The sequence below is a fragment of the Podarcis tiliguerta genome (assembly GCF_965153285.1).
Source record: "Podarcis tiliguerta genome assembly, chromosome: 17".
NCBI classification, from domain to species: Eukaryota; Metazoa; Chordata; class Lepidosauria; order Squamata; family Lacertidae; genus Podarcis; species Podarcis tiliguerta.
Genome location: NC_139550.1, coordinates 26025079 through 26047059, shown reverse-complemented (window position 1 = coordinate 26047059; position 21981 = coordinate 26025079). Strand labels below are relative to the sequence as shown.

Genomic DNA, 21981 nt, shown 5'->3' with positions numbered 1-21981 from the left:
TTGCAAAATTCAGAGGAGTGCAAATTTTGAAGGTATCGTTTTGGAGAAAGCAGATTAGACAGGTTTGCCTTTAAATGTGAACCAAACTGAATTTCTCCACCCATCTCTAGGGTCACACGGCGTATTCTGCACTTCCTAAGTGAGGATGCTGGCCTCAGACTCTCTTAGGATTCAATTACCAGCCTGCCTGGCTTTGATACATGGAATTGTGGTGTGTCCTTTCATACCCAATTGTGGTGTGTCCTTACATACCCTGTAAATATGGGACTGTCTCTGGAAAACAGGGGCACTTGTAAGATCTGTCCTTCACGGCAGGCAGAAAAAAGTATTAGGTAAGCCCTGTGACCAGTGGCACTTAAGTGCTCAACACCTTTAGAAACTCGCTGTGTTTTATGTTTCACATATAACATTAAACCAGTGCTGCTCTCCACCTCAGTATTTCCTATGAAAAAAGGGCTGCAACAATATTCCAAAGACCTTATTTACAACATGAATCCAACCTATCACCAAGTAGGTATTTCACAATTGCACACCTAACACTAAATTTTGAGACTGCTTCTGTGCGCCGTCTAGCTTCTGGAAGTCAAAACCTCTGACAGTTCCTCTCTCGTAACCCTACTGAGGTCCAAACTACACGAGATGTTAAATACGTGTCTGCCTCTGTTCTGTTTGCATTGTAAGGGAATTCCCCATTGATACTACCCATATATTCCATTCCCCTCTCCATGCCTGTCCGCTTCCTGTTCTTATGCCGCCAATGGCAGCTGACACCATCTGCCTATTTAAAACACCTGTTCTTCCAAAGCAACTACTCTACTCCTAACTTAAAAATGCTGGTGGTCAGCAAAAGAGGTTCAAAGACTGACTCAAGGCAATTTTTTTTAAAATGTAGTATAAACACCAATAACTGGGAAACACTGGCCTGCAAGCACTCCAATTGGAGAACAGCCTTTACCAAAGGTGTCATGGACTTTAAAGACACTTGAACTCAGCATGAAAAGGGAGAAATGTGCTAAGAGGAAGGCATGTTTGGCAAAGCCACACCGTGATCAACTCCCACCTGGAAACCTATGTCCCCACTGTGGAAGGATGTGTGGATCCAGAATTGGCCTCCACAGACACTTACGGACTCGTTTTTAAAACCATGTTAATGGAAGACAATCTTACTCGGCTACGAGGGATTGCCAAAGAAAAGAAGAAGACGACGACTTTGAATATCGTGACTGGTTTGGCTCTGCACCCCTCACTTTTATATAATGGCGATACTGGTGTTGCTCTCTGAAGTACATGTGAAGTAATCTTGGCAAGAAATGTTAGCTCTTTAAACGACAGTGTAAATTTAAGCTTACCCAGAACAAGAAGCTGAGTGCTTTCGGTAATCTGCCCACGAATGTTGGCTGCCCTGCAGGAGTATAAGCCTTGATCCGAGAGAGAAACATTTTCAATCTGCAGTGAACCATCCTGCAGGTAATGACCAGGGGCCAGCTTGATTTTATTCCTGAACCAGGTGAGTTCTGCTTCAGGCACACCTGTTAAGAGAATATATTAAAATAAAATCCTAAGAGAGAGAATCTGCATTCTGTACACGCTGCAAAGGTGTTGCTGAGAAAAGCTGATGTTACATATGTTGGATATATATATATATATATATATATATATATATATATATATATATGACCCTACCAGGAGTTGCTAGGGATTCAACATTCTGCAAATCTTGGGAGTATCTCCAAACATACAGAGATCTCCTGCTTGATTCTCTATGAAGCCATTTCGCATATCAAGTCATTGGCGCCACCACCCCAAGTTCAATATTAGAAGGAGTGATAATGTAATGGAGAGACTGAATCAAGAGCACATTTGCAGCATCTTCTCCAAACACAGACAGAGCTCAGAGCTCAGGCAGGCGTGGACAATTATCCGATACTTCAGTCTAATGCTACCCTAGCCAGGTACACCCTGTTCTGTTATAGACACTTCTAATCTCAATCCCAACGCCTGTACAAGTTTCAAGTGGTGGACGAAAACCAAATCGCCACATCCACATTTCTTTTCTGGAGCTGGCGTGCTGCCTGGGCTCACGTGAAACCAAATCCTAAAATCATGACTCTGATCCATGGTTCTGCAAAACAACAAAGGGGAATTTTATTCGGATAAAAGTAAGGGCTTAAGGATTTGGAGGCAAAGTGTTTCTGCTGCAATCTGCAGCTGCGTTCAGAACAGAACGGAATATAGCTCAGTGCTTCTATAACTTTGATCACCTGCACAAAAGAGTTACCCGCTGCTGCCTTCAAGGTGAACAGAGAAGAATCGAAACCAAATGTCCCACCTGCATGGAGTAAATTGTTACGATATTGAAGCAATGATGCTGCAAGCTCATTGGTTGGGAAAGTCACATGATGTTGGGAGTGTCTGTGGGAAACAGACAGCACCGGAATTAGCTCAGAGTGTAATATGAGCTGCACAGGAAGTGCTTGTTGGGAGTCGTCTGCTGGAGTCTGATGAGAGCAGACATGATTTTTGTAACACTGGAGACAGAAATAAAAGCCATGTAAATACGTTTCTGTCTTATCTCTTTCCCCTGCCGGGGGGGCAGGAAAGAGTGGTGTGTTCTTCTCACGCTGAGAAGGATCGCCTATCGCGACCTCTGCCTGGTCCTTGCCGGGAGAGCAGACCGGGAGGTCAACAGGAGACCGAGCCGGGTGCCTGGGAGAGATGCCAGTTTCTGCTGATAATGGCTCGGAATCCAACATCTGGTAGCAGATCCGATGGTTTCATTCCATGAAAGCAGCGAAAGAGGTTGGTGGATCGTAACTTCATCCTCTGCTTGAAGATAAGGGAAGATATGGTAGCGGGCGGATGCAAGCTGCAGGACCGGCAGAGAACCGGAGCAATCAGTTTTGCTGATAAGCAAACGAGCAACGGAACCCCCAAGGTATGCTGATTTTATGGGCTAAAAGGGTGAACGCAGATTGAAGATTCTCTGGTTCACGAGAGCTGTTTTCTTGGATTAGAAACGGCACTGAGAGAGAGCCACATACCTCGCATACCAGGGCCCAGATAAGAAGCTTGTTGTTCAGGCTTGGAATGTCCAGTTGCTAAGCAACGAGACGTCAATCTTTTCAGCTACTTCGGAGATAGCTAGCTTGAAAAGGAAGTGGAAAATCACTGGCCAACCGGAAGAGGCTGGACTGTGAAGAGGCTGGAAAAATACTGGGTAAACATTCCAGCGTTTGTTTTGACTTATCTCACTACTCTTGGAAGGGACTTTCCAGAGCTGCCTGCGTTTAGCTGCCAGGTGCAAAAGGCAGTAAACAATCCAACAGACTCTTGGATTTTAACAAGGCTCGAGAGTGAGAGCTGAAGCTTGGATTCAAAATGGATACCAAGAAGGGGGGAGGCTTACCTTACCCACCTCCACTGACTAATGACAATTATGCCTCGTGGTCAGTAAAGATGAAAGCCCTGCTACAGAATCAGAGGATTTTTAGGGTGATTGAGAACCCCATCCCTCCTGCACCAACGCCAGGTTGGAATTCACAGAATGTCAGAGCCAGGACGGCTATAATTCTGTGTGTCTCAGATGATCAACTCGTGCATGTTCAGGATTTGGAATACGCACGTGAGATTTGGGAAACGCTGCGTAGAATACATCAAAGAGATGCTGGTTCTTCAGCGTTGCTGCATTTTGAGAAGCTAACCAATCTGAGGCTAGCGCCTGATGGAGATGTGCAAGCGCATTTGACAGAGATGAAATTCTTACGCCAGCAGATGGCGCAACGCAATTTCCCTCTACAGGAAGAGATATTCTGCTTCATGATTATTAACAGCCTTAATCGGACTTATAAAACCGTTGCAAGTCAGCTTGGTTCGCTACCAGCGGCCGATCTAACTGTGGAAAGAATCTGTTCAGTCGTTCTGAACGAAAGAGACAGACTTGCTGCAATAGATGTCAAAGACAGGGGGAGAGAAGCTCGGAATCCTGACACCTCCACTGCTATTGCAAGTGAAGAAAAGGCTGTTGCTTTGAACGTTGTCCGTTGTTTTAATTGTGGACAGACTGGGCATCTTCAGCGGAACTGTAAGAAGCCACGTCAACAGAAAGGAGCTAAGGGGAGCTCTGCAAAGCCTGAGGCGTCAGGCAAAAGTCGTACCAAGTCCCAGGTGAAACCTGAAAAGGCATTGCTGTCAACAAAAGCCGAGTTTTCAATGGGGAACGCTTTTGTTATTGACACGGGTTGCACGCAACACATGACGTCGCGCCGAGGACTGTTTTCAACGTTTAAGAAGCAAAGCTTCACTGTGAAACTGGCCAATGGCCAGGAGCTGAAAGCGATCGGGTTTGGGACTGTGTATCTTGAAAGTCTGAACTTGACTATAAACAATGTGTACTTGGTTCCTGATTTAAAGTACAATCTGCTGAGTGTGTCGCAGATCACAAAGAAAGGACTGAAATTGTCCTATGATGAAGAAAGCTGCAAAATCTTCAAAGATGGAGAACTGTATCTTTCTGCCAGAGAGAAAGATGGACTGTATTTGTTGACTTTTGATGAAAGTGATTGCATAAAATGTAATGCTTCTGAATCTAACATGATCTCTCTTGCAGGTACGACGAAGACTACGAGAGTAACCAAAGCTTTTCAGCGAGTGTATGCTGATGTGATTGGTCCTCTAGCACCGTCTAGAGGCAATGCAAGATTCTATCTTGTGTGTGTGGATCATTTCTCCCATTACGTGTGGTTATTCATGTTGAACAGACCACAAGAAGCCTTAGAAAGGTTTAAAGAGTTTTGTGAGAGGGTTAAGAATATGCATGATGCTAACATTGATTGTCTTTTCACAGATGAAAAGCCAGTTTTTCTTTTACAGGATTTTCAGAATTTCCTGCATAAGAAAGGAATCAGGCACAAGGTTGCTGTTTCAGCAGATGCATGGAACAGAAGTGTCTGTGTGCAAGTGAACAAAGAATTGCAAAATGGGATGAAGGCGCAATTGCTGAGTTCACATTTGCCACATGAGTTTTGGGCGGAGTCCCTATCATGTTATTGTTATTGTTGGGTGAGAAAGGTTTCCAAAGGTATGGAATGTTCTCCTTTTGAGAAGCTGTTCCACAGAAAACCTTCTGTCGCGCATTTTAAGGTTTTTGGATCTCAAATCAGGACAGAAACTCCAGATGGGGTGAAGAATGCCAGAGGCATTTTTGTGGGTTATGAAAAGGGTCTCTACAGAGTAATTTTGTCTGAATCTGGTCAGGTGATTCTCACAAAATTTCTAGAGAGTGCTCCTGAACAGGAGAGAGTAGTTGTTCACACATTTCCCACTGAGAACAGTTCAGATGATGATGATGATTTTACTGATTACAGTGGTACTGAGAGTGATAGTGATAGCTCGAAGAGCTCAGTTGACACAGTCATTGAGAGGAAATCTTACACAATGGCCAGACCTTCACAGGCGGAAGATGAACCACTGTTTGGAACTGGTTCTCCAAAGAGTCCTGAGTTTGCTAACTCAGCTGTAGCATGTGTTACTATTGTTGACAACTCAAGACAGGTTAAAGCTGTGTCTAAGTCAGAGACAAAGACACAACAGGGAGTTGCTAAGCGTAACACTACATTCCCTAGCCAAGGAAATGCAGATGCACTCATTCCTTGGAAATCAGACAACCAGAGAGGTACACTGGGGAAACCAGTGGCGAGTAGTTCCAAGGGTGGAACTGAAACAACAGGGGAGTGTTATATGTATAACAACTGTTTGTTTTCTTCTCTGGATCTCGCAGCACACATTGAATCAAATGGGGGAGTATGTTACGATATTGAAGCAATGATGCTGCAAGCTCATTGGTTGGGAAAGTCACATGATGTTGGGAGTGTCTGTGGGAAACAGACAGCACCGGAATTAGCTCAGAGTGTAATATGAGCTGCACAGGAAGTGCTTGTTGGGAGTCGTCTGCTGGAGTCTGATGAGAGCAGACATGATTTTTGTAACACTGGAGACAGAAATAAAAGCCATGTAAATACGTTTCTGTCTTATCTCTTTCCCCTGCCGGGGGGGCAGGAAAGAGTGGTGTGTTCTTCTCACGCTGAGAAGGATCGCCTATCGCGACCTCTGCCTGGTCCTTGCCGGGAGAGCAGACCGGGAGGTCAACAGGAGACCGAGCCGGGTGCCTGGGAGAGATGCCAGTTTCTGCTGATAATGGCTCGGAATCCAACATAAATGTCATGGGAAAGGGGGGGAAAGAGAGAGAGAGAGAGAGAGAGAGAGAGAGAGAGAGAGAGAAAGAAGAAACAGCAGTGAGCAGCCTCTAAGCTTTCCTATCCTTCTTACGTGAGCCTTATTCCAAAGAAAAAGGCAATGAAACCGAGAACATGGCGATCTGGCAAAAACTTCAAGATGTGCAATTTAGGACACAGGTGCAGAGTCGCTATTCAATCGCAGCAGCAGTAGGGGGAGCAAGAGCATTTCCCGAATCTAAGTTTTGTGTTTTCTTTTACTGCATTATGCATCTGTCACCTGCAGTGCTTGATGGAAATAAGGCTTAGAAAAGGAAGAAGACATTAAAGAGAGAGAGAAACATTAATAAGAAGCCATGAAATCTTCAGAGTGAGAAGATTAAGGGCCATGTAGCCAACTGGAATGGGACACAGGTGGCGCTGTGGGTTAAACCACAGAGTCTAGGACTTGCCGATCAGAAGGTCGGCGGTTCGAATCCCCGCAACGGGGTGAGCTCCCATTGCTTTGTCCCAGCTCCTGCCAACCTAGCAGTTCAAGAGCACGTCAAAGTGCAAGTAGATAAATAGGTACCGCTCCGGCAGGAAGGTAAACGGCGTTTCCGTGCGCTGCTCTGGTTCGCCAGAAGTGGCTTAGTCATGCTGGCCACATGACCTGGAAGCTGTACGCCGGCTCCCTCGGCCAATAAAGCAAGATGAGCGCCGCAACCCCAGAGTCGGCCATGACTGGACCTAATGGTCAGGGGTCCCTTTACTTTACTAGCTAACTGGAACAGGGAGTATATTCAAAATGGCACAGGTGGAAGTAATTTTTTTTAAAAAATTCAAGGACTATCCTTCAATGGGCTGTATTATTCATCAAGTAGAAAAATATCATTTCCTAAGCATTGTTCCGCCACACCATTATTTGCTAGTCTTTTAGCTCTTTTTTCCTCTTGGGAGCTCAGAGCAGCTTCCACTGGGCTCCCCATCAGGCCCCCATCTGAGGCAGTGCCCAGGGCCAGACCTCCATGCAGTGTGATCCTAGCCATGTCTACTCGGAAGTAGGCCCACTGACATCACTGCACATTCTCACCATCTGTGCATAAGTTTATTGTTCTAGCCAATAGCCATGACAAATATGAAGGAACTGTTAGACCAGGGATGGGGAAACTTTTTTCTCTCTTGAAGGTTGCATTCCCACATGAGTAATCTGCTAGGGGTCACATGCAGGTGATGAGCTTAGCCAGAGCCAAAAGTGGGCAGAGTACTCCTTTGCTCACTCTCTCTATAATTTAGTTACACGAATTAATTAAATAACTTACTTAACAAGGTAAACCGAGGACAGCAAGACCATATAACACCGGTCTTGGAAGACCTAAATTGGCTCCCAGTATGTTTCCGAGCACAATTCAAAGTGTTAGTGCTGACCTTGAAAGCCCCAGATGGCATGGTATACCTGAAGGAGCGTCTCCACCCCCATTGTTCAACCCAAACACTGAGGTCCAGCTACGAGGGCCTTCTGGTGGTTCCCTCACTGTGAGAAGTGAGGTTACAGGGAACCAGGCAGAGGGCCTTTTCGGTAGTGGCGCCCGCCCTGTGGAACACCCTCCCATTAGATGTTAAAGAAACAAACAACTATCTGACCTTTAGAAGACATCTGAAGGCAGCCCTGGTTAGGGAAGTTTTTAATGTTTGATGTTTTATTCTGTTTTTAATCTGTTCGGAGCCGCCCAGAGTGGCTGGGGAAACCCATCCAAATAGGTGGGGTATAAATAAATAATAATTATTATTAAATATTATTATTATTATTATTATTATTATTATTATTATTATTATTGGTCACTGAACTGCAGCAGAATGGAAACAGCACCAATTGTGACAAATATAGGTTGGAATGTAATCTTCTGCTTTCTTTAATTCCTACTTGCTACCCACATGAAATGAGGCCAATGACTACGTGTGGCCTTGAGTCCACATGACTCTGGACTAAATGATCCTTTCCAGCTATATGATTCTTAGTGGTTTGAGCTGTTCCTTTCCTTACTGGTGATATTCTGGACACTGTTCCTATTAATCCATTGGCTGTTTCAAGTCCACACCTGTCCTAGGCCAGCCAGTCCATTTGATTACAGCAGTGTTTCCCAAACTTGTCTTTCAGACCACAATTCCCAACAACCTTGACCACTGGTCTTGCCAGCTAGGGATGATGGGAGTTGTAGTCCAAAACAGCGGGAGACCCCAAGTTTGGGAAACACTGGATTACAGTAATGAACTGCAGCATGTCCAGCCCAGCACTTAGATTTCTTTCTCCTTCGTAATCCAAAAGGCTCTCCTATCATGTTGTAGCTAGGCTTGAGCACTGTGAGGCGGCTACTGAGTACGACTTAAGCCCCATCTGCCCTTCCCTGCCGCCCAAGAGGATAATCAAGCATCCTGGTTATTTTCTTCCACTCAATGACTTGCCAATTATTCTCCTTTACTCATGAATGGGAATGGATGTTGTTCGCACTTGTTGTTTGTTATCCAATTAATCTACACGCACTGGCTGCGTTCCAGCGAGTAAGTACCGCAAGAGCAGCCAAGAATTTCAGACTGCTGGCGACATAACCACAGTGCTTGTGGTTCTTTGCCATCCGTCCTTAGCCATGGGATTTGACTGCACACACGGCTCTCTGGATTGCAGCAGCTGTGCACTACATCACTCCTTCTAATGCCGAACTCAGTCCCGGCGCGATGACAGCTTTGCAGCCAAACAGAGCCACTGAGCAACAAGGCAATACCTGTACGTTTAGGGGAATCTCACAGTTTGGAGAAGTATAAACAAAACTTTTTTAAAAGAGAGAGAAACCCGCCTTTAAGCGACAACCCACATCCCCTGCAAAACAGAAAGTTGCATGGAAGGAAGGAGAATGGGGAAGAATGAGGAATGGTAAATGCACACATATAGCCCAGTTCTTGACCACCTCGTTCTGTTAAACTCAGATGACCAGATAGGAGAAACGGATGAAGCTGGAAGGACAAGAAAATAAGATGAGGGGGAAAGGCTAAAAAGCAGGTGGGAGATGGAGGGGCTGAGAGTGGGAGAGGTGAAGGAAGCAGGAGGGATAAGTGAAGCAGATATGAGAAACAGTGGGGCTGGGAAGGGGAGAAATCGAGGGGTGGGGCAGAGCAGAGGAGCCAGAGGGAGGACACAGAGAGCAGAAACCTCTCACCTGCAACCTGGCAGTTGATGGTCACGTTTGCACCCAGGATGGTTTTCACGGTGCTCCCAATATCAACAGTGACAGCAGGCAACTCCTTGTTGACCAGGGTGGCTCTTGATGTCTTTATTAATGGCTTCCCTGTAAGCAGAAGGGATCGCGGATTATTAAATAGATAAGGGAAGAAGCAAGATATGGGCACTGCTACTCTTCCTGAAAATAACGCAAGGAATTGGCACAGTCTGTATTTTGTCTCCTGGCTGTCACTGACAGCCCTCGATTACGACTCCCATTTCCTTCTTCTCCCATTCTTCAAAATTTAGTATGATGCTAAAGCTGTGGTCTAAACCACTGAGCCTAGGGCTTGCCAATTGGAAGGTTGCCAGTTCGAATCCCTGCGACGGGGTGGGCTCCCGTTGTTCGGTCCCCGCTCCTGCCAACCTAGCAGTTCGAAAGCACGTCAAAGTGCAAGTAGATAAATAGGTACTACTATGGCGGGAAGGTAAACGGTGTTTCCGTGTGCTCTAGTTTCCATCACGGTATCTTGTTGCGCCTGTAGAGTATTGCTTTCCTATTGCTTTCCTATTGAGCAATACTCTACAGCGCCAGACGCGGCTTAGTCCTGCTGGCCACACGACCTGGAAGCTGTCTGTGGACAAACGTTGGCTCCCTCGGCCAGTAAAGCGAGATGAGCTCTGCAACCCCAGAGTCATTTGTGACTGGGCTTAACTGTCAGGGGTCCTTTACCCTTACCTTTTTAAAGAGTTGCAAGCCTTCAGATGTTCTCTTACAAACTGTCACTTTCTTCTTTAATTTTCTCTCCCCCTTAAGTCCGGTCACCCTCATTGGTGGGCAGTGTTGCGGTCAGGCCCCGGACCCCCAAGTGATCCGACTAATGGCAGGCCGGATCGCTTGGCTGCTGGCTATTGGCCAATGCCATCAGCCCTTGGACAGGGCGTTCCCCTGGCAGAAGGCCCAACCAGCAAATGGGGATGCTTGGGCTCACTCCCAGGAGTTGTTAAATTGCAGCCTGTTGTGGTTTACCCTTAGATGCACTCCCAGCAGATGGGCTGGAGTGGAATAGCAACGGTTTTACCCAGTGCCTATCCCAAACCATTCTCTACTGTAACCAATAAAGTTGTGGCCATATTCAAGCCCAAAACCCAAAATGCTGTTGTCCTGTGTGGTTATTCATTTCCCCTAGGGAACTGTGGGGTCATGGGGTCTTGGCATGTAAAACATTTTAACTTGCTTTGTACAAAGTAGCCTACTCAGACTAGACCCTTCCTCTTTTGGAAGGAATTGCTGCTGATCATGCACAACCTTATGTACAGTGGTACCTCGGGTTACATACGCTTCAGGTTGCAGACTCCGCTAACCCAGAAATAGTGCTCTAGGTTAAGAACTTTGCTTCAGGATAAGAACAGAAATCGTGCTCCACCAGCGTGGTGGCAGCAGGAGGCTCCATTAGCTAAAGTGGTGCTTCAGGTTAAGAACAGTTTCAGGTTAAGAACAGACCTCCAGAACGAATTAAATACTTAACCCGAGGTACCACTGTACTTGCAAACTTCATCTCAAAGTCATCTCTTTTCCCCATATTCCCCATCTGACAGCTGTGTGCATGGAGACAGGTGTGCAAAGGCAGCACTATTTTGGAAACAGTTCGAAGCATACAATTTGGAGAGAGGGGAGCATATACATTTCAAAAAGAAATGAAATGAAATAAAATGGAACCAGTAGCCCCTGGCATGCCCCAAGAATCTTGGCAGCTCTTATACGATCGAAAACAATATGGTGGTGTGTAAACTGGAGCATGATAACTGCTCATTCACATGTCAAATCCTACCTAAGTCTTTATTCTCTAAGATTAATGTCAAAAATCTTCTTGAACAGGAGAGCAAACTAGACAAATAGAAAACCAGTTGCAACAATAAACGAAAATGTAACCGAAGCTGATATTTGCTTGACTATTGCCACAATCCTGATGTCTCAAGTATCTGGGCTTCCTCCATAAAGTTAAGTTTCATTCTCCTTGTGCCTTTATCTGCATGTCTCCAGGGTAGGGCCCCAGAAGCTGGAGAAATTAAGTTGTGCATCAAAGGGTTAACGGCTGCAAAGTCAGATGAACCACGGAAAACGTTTCATGCTGCTGGGGAGGGAGAGAGGGAAGAGCTCAAAACGCCCCAGCCCAAGTGAGACTCCATCTAGCTTACGTTATCTTCTTGTATTGGGGCCAGCCCACTTCCGAAGGCATTAATGTTTGTGAGAGAGCTTCTCAGTGCTGGCCGGCTGCATGCTTATCTCCCAGAAGTGGGATTGTTCATGGGCCAGCAGAAGACAGAATGGATGCCGTCGTGTGATTCCATGGGCTTGGGCCCAAAACAGGAGCCTACAAGGCCTATGAATTAAGCCAGCTATAAATCAACAGTGGCACTAAGAGGGGAAAAGCTGGCTAAGAAAGGATGGGTGGAAGAGGGAGGAGAAGGAGGAAGAATTATGGGTGCTTTAGTTGGCGGCGGCAACCAAAATGGTTGAAATCTGGTTTTGTTCCTGTCCTCCTGCCTCTCCGCAGATCTCGCTGCCACGAATTAAATCCATAAACTGCCCTGACAGCTGAAATGGACTCATGTGGAATAGGCAGCAAGCTAATCCACATATTTTGAGAGGATGCCATGAAGCCCTGATGCTGTGCAGATTCACTTTCAGTAACACAGGGGCAGGACTCTAGTGTCCCTGAGACTTCAATGTAGAGCAGCATATCCAAGCACAAACATGTTCCATTCAGTCACGGAGAGTTCACCAAGTTCTGATGTTTTACAGGGTGCTCCTAAATCAAGGAGGAGGAAAGAGAGACCTCAAATGGCAATTGGCCTTTTAATTTTTCCTGGTGGTTTCTTCTTCTTCCACGATCTCTTCGTTAGATTAAATATCTGTCAGCTGCTCAGCCCATAAAAAGTAGCAAACTACTCCAAAAATGGAACCACATTTTCTCTCTGGGCCCTCATGTGCTAAATTAATCAAAGAGGCTGAGTGTTTCATTTAGACTGCACAAAGCTTACCCACTTCCTCTGCAGAAAAGTTCTGGGCTCCACTTTTGAAAGAAAATGTGTGTGGTTTATTTTCCCTCCTCCTTCTTTTGGTTAATTGCATTTTCATTATCTCAAACTTGGTGTCCAGATTTCCAGCAGCTGAGTGACTGGGCACTTTCAACTCCTGCTTGACGGATGAGGCTATTCAAAACCTTCCTTCAAGTAGTGTTGTCTCTTGAAAATATGACCCAGAGGGCCTTGCATTTGCTAATTTGTTTGCATGAGAAAATGAAATCAAGACATGGAGCATTTTATTAGAAAAATGATTGCTGGTTGCTGAAAACCCAAAGGCATATCTATCTGTTTCGCGTATTCCCCTCTCCCTGCTTTTTCGGGAGACAGTGATTGATTAGCCTCCGTTGGATGAAAACTGTGACTTGAATGAAGAGGCTTTCTTCCAAAACTGTATTCTATACTTATAGCCTTTGAAACTTGCCCATCAGGAGCATAACTGGCTGCAAAGGCTCTCTGCAGAACGGATTGTTATGTCCCGCCACAAAATGCTAAGCCTGAAAACTCCCATGTTAAATCCATTTTTGATACCATTCCATTGTTGATAGGAGAGTTCCATAACAGATGAATTATTCCAGTGTTTTATATTACAGTGAAGTTTTTTTTAAGAGAGTCTACATTCTCCTAATTGCATTAGTTTTTCAAGGAGACACAACTGTACTGATTTTCAATGGAAATATTCCAAAAGTAGGCACGAAGCACGCAGAGAGAGAGAGAGAGAGAGAGAAAGAAAGAAAGGAAGGAAGGAAGGAAGGAAGGAAGGAAGGAAGGAAGGATGCATTTGGACATAACACAAAACCTGGGTTGGGAAACCTCATACCTGGGGCCAAAGGCAGCCCTCCAAGTCTCTCTCTATAGCCCTAACCACAGTTTCCATCAAAGAAAACAACAAACTTCTGTAAGTTTACATGGAAGCAGTTGTTTCTGATCCCCTCCTTGCAGCTGGGGAGGCGTAGGGAGCAGGTTTGCTGCATGGAATGTGAACTATGGTTTAGCATTACATCCAAACAAGATAACCATCATGTTGTATATCAGAGGGAAGGTGACCTTTTTAAAAAGATACCCACACACCTGAAACCTTGTGGTGCACAGCGTGTTCTCCTACATGGAGAGCATGTGTTGCGGTGGGGTCTAACAAGACATCTCACTGTTGCTGGGCGGGTACAGATAGCTGGCCACCATTGCGATTGGGCTCCCCTTGTCGCTGGGAGGAATTTGATGTTGCCATTTTGTGATTGACAGCCAAAAAGTATACTGTATATTCCCTGCGCAGCATTGAGCTTCCTCTTTTCGCTGCGCATCGGATCACCCGCCCACCCTCCCTATATTTAGGGTTGTTTGTATTGACCTTGCTATGCCTGTCATGGGGTCATCTGCTTTTGGGGCAGGGGCCTGGTAGGAATTTTGTCCATTTGGCTGATTGGCTGGTACCATTTGGTTTTTGCCTACTGCGTAGCAAATCGTCACAACTTGTAAGGTTGCGGTTAGGCATTGGTTTTATGAATTGGTTGGTGGAGGGACATGGATTGGCAGTGCCTGCCCCTCCAGTGCTGCTGCTGCTGCAAGGGTATTCTGTTAAAGGAACCCAGGGGCTCACCATGCTTTTGTCTGCACCCCTGTCAAGGGGCTAGGGCCACGTAAGAGCCCCTGGGAGCATTTGGGGAGAGGTGAGGGCATGGTACCCAGCTCCATCTTTCTCCCCAAAATGTTTTCCTTTTCTGACTGTCGCAAGCGTGCGAATGTCAGTCTGTCCCCATGCAGGGTCAGATAGCCACAACCAATGCCTAAGTAATCACTCACAATTTTTATGTTTTAATAAAGTTGTGGCCAAAATTATGCCAAAACCCTTAAACAAAAATTCTATGTGAGTTGTGATTTATTGGGGTGGCTTGGGGACCTCGACACACAATTTACCAAGGCTTTAATGTCACTGAATGCACATGAGTGATAGATAATAACCCTGTCAGAAAGAAAAGCTGTTGTATTATCTGCTTACTCATTTTAGCAATCGTCCTGCAACAACTCAGGTTTAGCCTTTTCTCTTTTTTTGGCTTTGTTTTTAAAAAATTTTCTGGATTGCAAAGGAATTCTGAATTTTCGCTGGAGGTGTAATTTTTTGCTGGGTGCAAAAGCATTGCTAAACTATTTCAACTGCTGCTGCTCTGAGTAGAAACTTTACAATATCTGCAAGGGCTTTGCACCTTGGAGCCTGGCCTGCTCCACATTTGGGCTTAACTTTTCGAAAGCAGAAGAGGAAAAAGGAAGTATTTCTGTGATGACTGCTAGGAACATATTACCTGCTAACGTGACGGCAATGGAAACAGAGTCAGATCCCAACGCATTAGTTGCATTGCAGGTATAGAATCCGACGTCTTCTTCGACAGGCTCCAGAATTTGCAAGGAGTCATCCGGCTGAAGAAGTATCCTGCAGCGACAGATCAATATGTAAGTCTAAGATCCCTTGCCAAGTATGCTATTACTCAGCACTAGCTATTTAAATAAATATATATGCAGAATGACAAGTTACAAGGCCTCATACATTCCAGTTTTGTAGATTCTGTTTAATTAAATAACAAGTTTTTAAATCCAGCAATAACAAACTGCATAAGGCATCTGTAGCCTTCTGTTTTTTAAACTACGCACACATTAACTTTTCAGGTTCTGCCTTGATACGACACACTGCTATGTGCATTGGCTTCCAAAGCAGAGGTGAACGACGTTGACTTGTTCAAGCCCTACTGCATGTCTCAGTGCCTTGCAGCCTCCCCACCGCAGCTTCATAGCACCCGTTAATTGCAATCTCTAGGACTCCGGTGCAAAGGCATAGTCTTCACAACCATGTGACCATGTCCCAAGGCAGGCAATGGTCCCCAAGCCCCAGGACCTGGTGACTACCTCCACCTGTTCCGGTCTTCTGCCTAACCATCATTTTGGTCAATACGGTCACCTCAAAGCTCCACAACATTCTTCCATTTCACCTTTCCCCAGAAAACATGCATATATTTGTTGCTGGGCCTCCAAATATCTGAGGTTGCCTTAGCTAAGTTTCCTCCCTTTCCAGTCTGGGATGTTCATATTCCAAGGCTTCTCCAACTATGTGACTAAATTTGATGCAAGGGGGAGCAAAATATTGGATTAGGGAAATCCTCTTTCAAATGTCATTATCGTGTGAATGTTGAAGACTAGGGGGCTGCCAATTTTTAAGGAGCAAATTCCACTGACTTCAGTGCAAGTAGCATCACGATCTCTCCTGTGGGAACTACTGGAAACAGCACATTAACAACGTCTTGTTTTTCAGAGACAATGCTACTTCAAATACCTATACATTCATATTGAATAATTTCTCCCAGAGCTGAAAACCATGCTGCCACTGTTGGTTGTTCTGAGATGGCAGCCCCACCAGCTGCTTCAACTTCAAGCCTCTTAATATTGTATGAGGCAGGGGTTGCCAACTTTACTGAGCCCATGGGCATATTTACAAACCAGAAAAACTGTTGTGGGCATCACACACACACACACACACACACACACACAGCATCTTATTATTTTGGCTGCAGCATCAGGCTTCTCCCAAACCTAATATCAGTAGGAGAAGGGTGGGGATGAGACCCTACAGGCATCAGGGCAGGCCTCTGCAGGTGGCGCAGGTGTGCCTAAAGGTGCCACTTTAAGGTAAAAGGTAAAGGACCCCTGGACGGTTAAGTCCAGTCAAAGGTGACTCTGGGGTTGCGGCGCTCATCTGGCTTTCAGGCCGAGTGAGCCGGCTTTTGTCCACAGACAGCTTTCTGGGTCATGTGGCCAACATGACTAAACCGCTTCTGGTGCAACAGAACACCGTGACGGAAACCAGAGCACATGGAAACACCATTTACCTTCCTGCCATGGTGGTACCTATTTATCTACTTGCACTGGCGTGCTTTCGAACTGCTAGGTTGGCAGGAGCTGAGACAGAGCAACGAGAGTTCACTCCGTCACGGGAGATTCTGATCGGCAAGCCCAAGAGGTTCAGTGGTTTAGACCCCAGCGCTACCCACGTCCCTGGAGCCACTTGGGTGACCTCTGGGTAAAGGAATAAAATCAGAAATCTGGTTGACACAAAAGAAAGGCGCTCGAAGCTTGCCAGAACCTCCCTTCTTTCATCTGATGAAGTAGATTTTTCTCTACCAAAGTTCATGGCACAATATACCTGTTGCTCTTGGTCTGTCACAACTGCACATTTGAATTTTGATTCTGATTTTTTTTTGCTGCTGCAAAATTAGCAATCAGATTACTGGATTTCATGCTTTCTGCTTCCAGGGAAATATTTCTACGTTGCTTTCTTGTCTATCAGCAGAATTCTGCGTACTTGCCAGGAACTGCTGTGTGCTGCAGAGAATTCTGGGGCATGTACTAAAGTGCAAACTCAGCTCACGTAAAACAGGAGGCAAGTCCTACTGTTCCTCACTGTTAACTCTGTATGAACTGAGATTTTGTGCCCCTAGCATGTGGACAGCATTAGAAGGCAGCTTCACACTGCGCATGATTATGCCAGACAAACTCTTTCAGGGAAGATTTTCTACCTTTTAATACTTTCTCATAGATGAACCTGATAAATTTCTGAGGACCCCCAGCTTGAAAACCTTTATTGTGTGCAGTTGAGGACACATTGGTAGCAGGTTTCTGGGGGGTGTGTGTGTGATGCCTTCCTTCCTATGGAAAAATGTCTTATGATTCCTGAGGATATACCCGCTTAGCACCAGGAATGAAGAAGGATAAAAGCACTGTCCCTGGAGCCCAAAACATTCATGAACTGGAAAGAAACTGGAAGGGGCTGAGATTGTGAGTTGACAGATGGCAGGGAGGAAAAGGGTTAAGAAGCCTCTTCCTATTCCTTCCTTTTGCCTGAAGAATGTCTTAGGCTGCTTTTCATTTAAAACAGCAACACCACACACTGGGAGAAAAAGGCATGCCATTTCTAGTTTAGCCCTGAATTCTTCATTATCTGATTTGCTGACTATCTGAATTCTGTGTCTGCCACCTATGTGATCCTGCGTAATTGCAAGCCTGTGTAAACAACAGCAATGCAGTTTATTCAAACTCAAGAGATCATTGGGATAAACCATACTTTGCAAGTGACAAGCAGACAACTAAGATCCAGGGAGTCTAGCTGACTTTTCCAAGACCACACAAGGAACCTAGTAGCAGCGATCTCTCGTCTTTCACATCCCATGGGCCAATTCCAACATTAATCTTGCCTACTTGTGTTTCGAAATAGCATAAAAGGAAACAGCCAGGAAAAGGATGGCAATAATAACAATGATGCAGATATTTGCAAACTGGGAGGTGGGAATGAGCCTGTGACTCAACTCATATGCAGCCCCTTTGCATATTTGGTGCAAGTCTTTCACCGAACTGTTCCAGTAGTGTAAAGACTGGACCTCCAAACATTTTGGGACTTTTCCTGGCCACGTCTGTTAATACTGTTCCAAAGGGAAAGTAGGAAAATGTAACTTCAGAAGAGGGCCCCAGGCATCTTCCCAAGCAGCTAGGAAAAATCCCCACATCCCACTAACTGGACAAAATCATTATTATGTATTAAAAACATTTGTAGCGTATTACATATCCATCATCCAGGCTTCTCTAGCAATAGTCTCCTGTTTTAACTTGAGGGAATATCTGGCATTTGCAAAGCTTCTACAACAGTTATACAGTGGTACCTCAGGTTACATATGCTTCAGGTTACAGACTCCGCTAACCCAGAAATAGTACCTCAGGTTAAGAACTTTGCTTCAGGATGAGAACAGAAATCCTGTTCAGGAGGATCCTGTGCAGCAGGAGGCCCCATTAGCTAAAGTGGTGCTTCAGGTTAAGAACAGTTTCAGGTTAAGAACGGACCTCTGGAACAAATTAAATACTTAACCCGAGGTACCACTGCATATGCAAAGCAAAAGCACCCAATCCCAAGATTATAGGGATCAGGGGGACCCCTTCGAGAGAGGGAAATGCATAAAAAATAGGTGGGGGTGCACTCAGAAACAGACCCTCCAAGTGTCCCTATTTTCCAGAGTTAATCCCGCAGAGCCTAGGGCTTGCCAATCGGAAGGTCAGCAGTTCGAATCCCCACGATGGGGTGAGCTCCCGTTGTTCGGTCCCTGCTCCTGCCCACCTAGCAGTTCGAAAGCACATCAAGTGCAAGTAGATAAATAGGTACCACTCCAGCGGGAAGGTAAACGGTGTTTCCGTGTGCTTCTGTGGTTCACCAGAAGTGGCTTAGTCATGCTTGCCACATGACCTGGAAAAACTGTCTGTGGACAAACACCGGTTCCCTCGGCCAGTAAAGCGAGATGAGTGCCGGAACCCCAGAGTCGTCCGTGACTGGACTTAATGGTTAGGGGTCCCTTTACCTTTACTTTTTTAAACCCCAAATTTACAGAAGCTGGGGAGGCATAGCCAGGATTTATTTTAGGAGGGGGACAGGCTTTATGTTATTGAGGGGGAAGTACCAAGTTATCTAAGATGCAATGGGTCATTTAGTTAAAGTATTTTTGTTTATCTACTTGATTGGGGGCCCCCAGATGCCCCCCTGCCCCCCATGTCTGCGCCCATGCATCCAGGGTCTGATTTGATCCTGGAATGTCCCGCTTTCCGTAGGACATCCCTATTTTGATCGGCAAAATGTTGCAGGGTATGGAGTCGTCCCGTCCCCCCCCAGCCAAGGAGATAAGTAACTCCACAACCTTTAGAAGACATCTGAAGGCAGCCCCCTGTATAGGGAAACCTTTTTTTTTTTAATGTTTAATGCTTTATTATGTTTTTATACATGTTGGAAACTGCCCAGAGTGGCTAGGGAAACCCAGTCAGATGGGCAGGATATAAGTACAGTACAGTCATACCTTGGCTTTTGAACAGAATGTGTTCCAGAAATCCGTTCAACTTCTGAAACGTTCGGAAGCCAAGGCGCGGCTCCTGATTGGCTGCAGGAGAGTCCTGCAGCCAATTGGAAGCTGTGCGGCACATTCACAAACTTCGTAGACTGGAACACCTACTTGCGTGTCGAGGTCCCCAATCCACCCCCCAAATAACTCACAACAGACACGTAATTTTTGTTTAAGATTTTTGGCATGATTTTGGCCACAACTTTATTCAAATACAAACCGTGAGTGGTTGTTTAGGCATTGGTTAAGACTATCTGTCCCCCCGCCTGGGGACAGAACTGACTTCCGGGCACCACCGAAAGACAGTGCGGGGGAAAGCAAGTCGGGGAGGAATTGGAGCTGAGACACAGACCCTCAACTCTCACCCGCCTGCTCCCCGAAGGCTTGCCGGCCCTAGTCCCATTCCAGGGATTGGACGAAAAGATGGCAAGCCCCAGGATTCCTTTAACGGAATTCCCTTTCTGCAGCAACCATGGAGGGGCAGGCACAGCCTATCCTGACCCCTCCTCCAACGGAATTCCCTTTCCGCAGCAACCATGGAGGGGCAGGCACAGCCTATCCTGACCCCTCCTCCACCAGATTTATAACCAATGCCTAACCACAACCTTACAAGTTGTGACGATTTGCTACGTAGTAGGCAAAAACCACCCAGCCAGCCAATTTGCCAGGTGGAAAAATTCCTACCAGGCCCCTGCTCAAAGGCAGACGACCCCATGACAGGCAATAGCAAGGTCAACGCAACAACCCCTTACTCTAGGGCGGGTGGGCGGGTGATCCGTTGCACGCAGCAAAAGAGAAAGTACAAGGCTGCGTGCAGAGTATTTAAACCTTTTTACCCCTCCCACCAAAATTGCAACATAACTTTTACCCCAGCAACCCAGTGAACCAATCACTGCCCCAGGCCATCTTTAGAGACCTTGCCTGGTAACAGAGGGGTGGCTCAGTAGACCCCACCGCAACACGTGCTCTCCCTGAAGGAGAACACGCTTTCTGGGTTTGTAACATTCGAGTTGTGTGTGAACTAAGCTGTTCGAAAACCAAGGTATGACTGTAATGAAATTGTCGTTGTCCTTGTTTTAATTGGGAAAGTGTTGGAGGATATGCAAGAACTTAGGGCTGTATGAGACCATGCTTGTAGAGCAGAGGGTGGGAGCCAAGTATAGAGTCTATATCACTCATAGGGGTGGCTGTGGCATGGAGATTTTGGAGATAATATGCCACAGACCTTGTATTATCAATGGTGCCTCTGTATCATTCATAATCACATATAAATATACACAGGTATGCTGGACTTGGGCCAAAGGGTTTCTAAGCTTGGGCCTCTGGAAATCTATAGGTGGCCCTAACACCTCTCTCTCTCTCTCTCTCTCTCTCTCTCTCTCTCTCTCTCTCTCTCATTTTGTGGCTTCCACTTCAAAAAAGCTAATACTAGAAACTTCCTCAACCCATTCTTAAATTGAATTAATGGGGGGGGGGACTATAGGCAAGGTTGCTTTTCTCAGAAGAAAATTGCAGCAGCTGTTTTACATAAATCGTTTTGCCAGGATGGTGACAGAAAAAGAAATTGGGGGAGTAAAAGAGGATGCGAAAGCTGGAATGAGAAAGCCCATCCGAGTGCAATCAAAGTCTAGTTGCTTACCATGCGCTGATGAGATTTTTTTGTTGTTTTCCCCTTGAATGAAAACTACTGCCTCATGAACCACAAAGTTAAGGATATTTGATCTCACCCACAGCTCCATGGGTGGCAACACTCTAAAACAAACCAGATTAAGGCCACCCATCAAATACTTTTTTTGGGGGGGGGAGGGGAAAAGCAAACTAGGGAAGGGCAGCACACAGACTCTACCTTTAAAACACATTTGAAGCACATTTTACTCCTCAAAGAATTCTCGGCACCCTCATAGAGTAACAATTCCCAGCCACCCTTAATAAACTGCAGTGGCCAGAATTCTCTGAGGAGTAAAAATGTGCTTCAAATGTATAGTGTGTACGCAGACAAGGTTCTGTCCCACCAAAAGCTATGTTGACCTTCGTATTGCTCTGCAACATCTAGGAGGCGAAAAGGATCTCGCCTTACATATTTAGGAAGGCTTTCGACTTCATCGAAATAGGCCCGGGGTCTTCTTAAGCAGACCATAAAGAAGAGGGTCATTCCTTCCTCCAGAAAGTGTAGCCTTCAAGATGGCATGTAATCGCTACACGTCTATTTAGAAACCAGCCTATGCAAAACTCAGACCTGTGTGCACAAAATACACTTTTAGTACACAGGTAAGCGTCGGCTGGTTCCGCATGCTCATCTGAATAGCATAGCACAGTCATGAACAAGGTCTTGAAAATGAGTACTCAAATAGTTAGGACTGCTTTGCACAGGTATACATCTGAGATGCTTTAGGCATACACCTAAAAATGCGCAGCTTGAATGGGACAAATGCATTTGTAAACTGACTGCACTTCCAACTTGACTACTCTTTGTGGTAACCCCAAGTTTGCCTCTACAAAAAGAAAAAGAAATGTATGAAATGGTACTATGGATGATAAATAAAGGTAAAGGGACCCC

At 45.6% G+C, this 21981-nt stretch overlaps 1 protein-coding gene across 3 annotated transcripts in view; it reads right to left on the bottom strand.

Annotated features, from left to right (window-relative positions):
- Positions 1–21981, bottom strand: part of ADAMTSL1 (ADAMTS like 1) — a 473481-nt gene that overhangs the window by 26963 nt on the left and 424537 nt on the right. For all 3 annotated transcript variants that reach the window (XM_083419278.1, XM_083419280.1, XM_083419279.1), the window contains 3 exons: positions 14808–14935; positions 9422–9550; positions 1350–1529 (listed from right to left, as the gene is read on the bottom strand). In XM_083419278.1, the coding sequence (XP_083275404.1) occupies positions 1350–1529; positions 9422–9550; positions 14808–14935 (437 nt within the window). The remainder of the gene's footprint in view (positions 1–1349; positions 1530–9421; positions 9551–14807; positions 14936–21981) is intronic.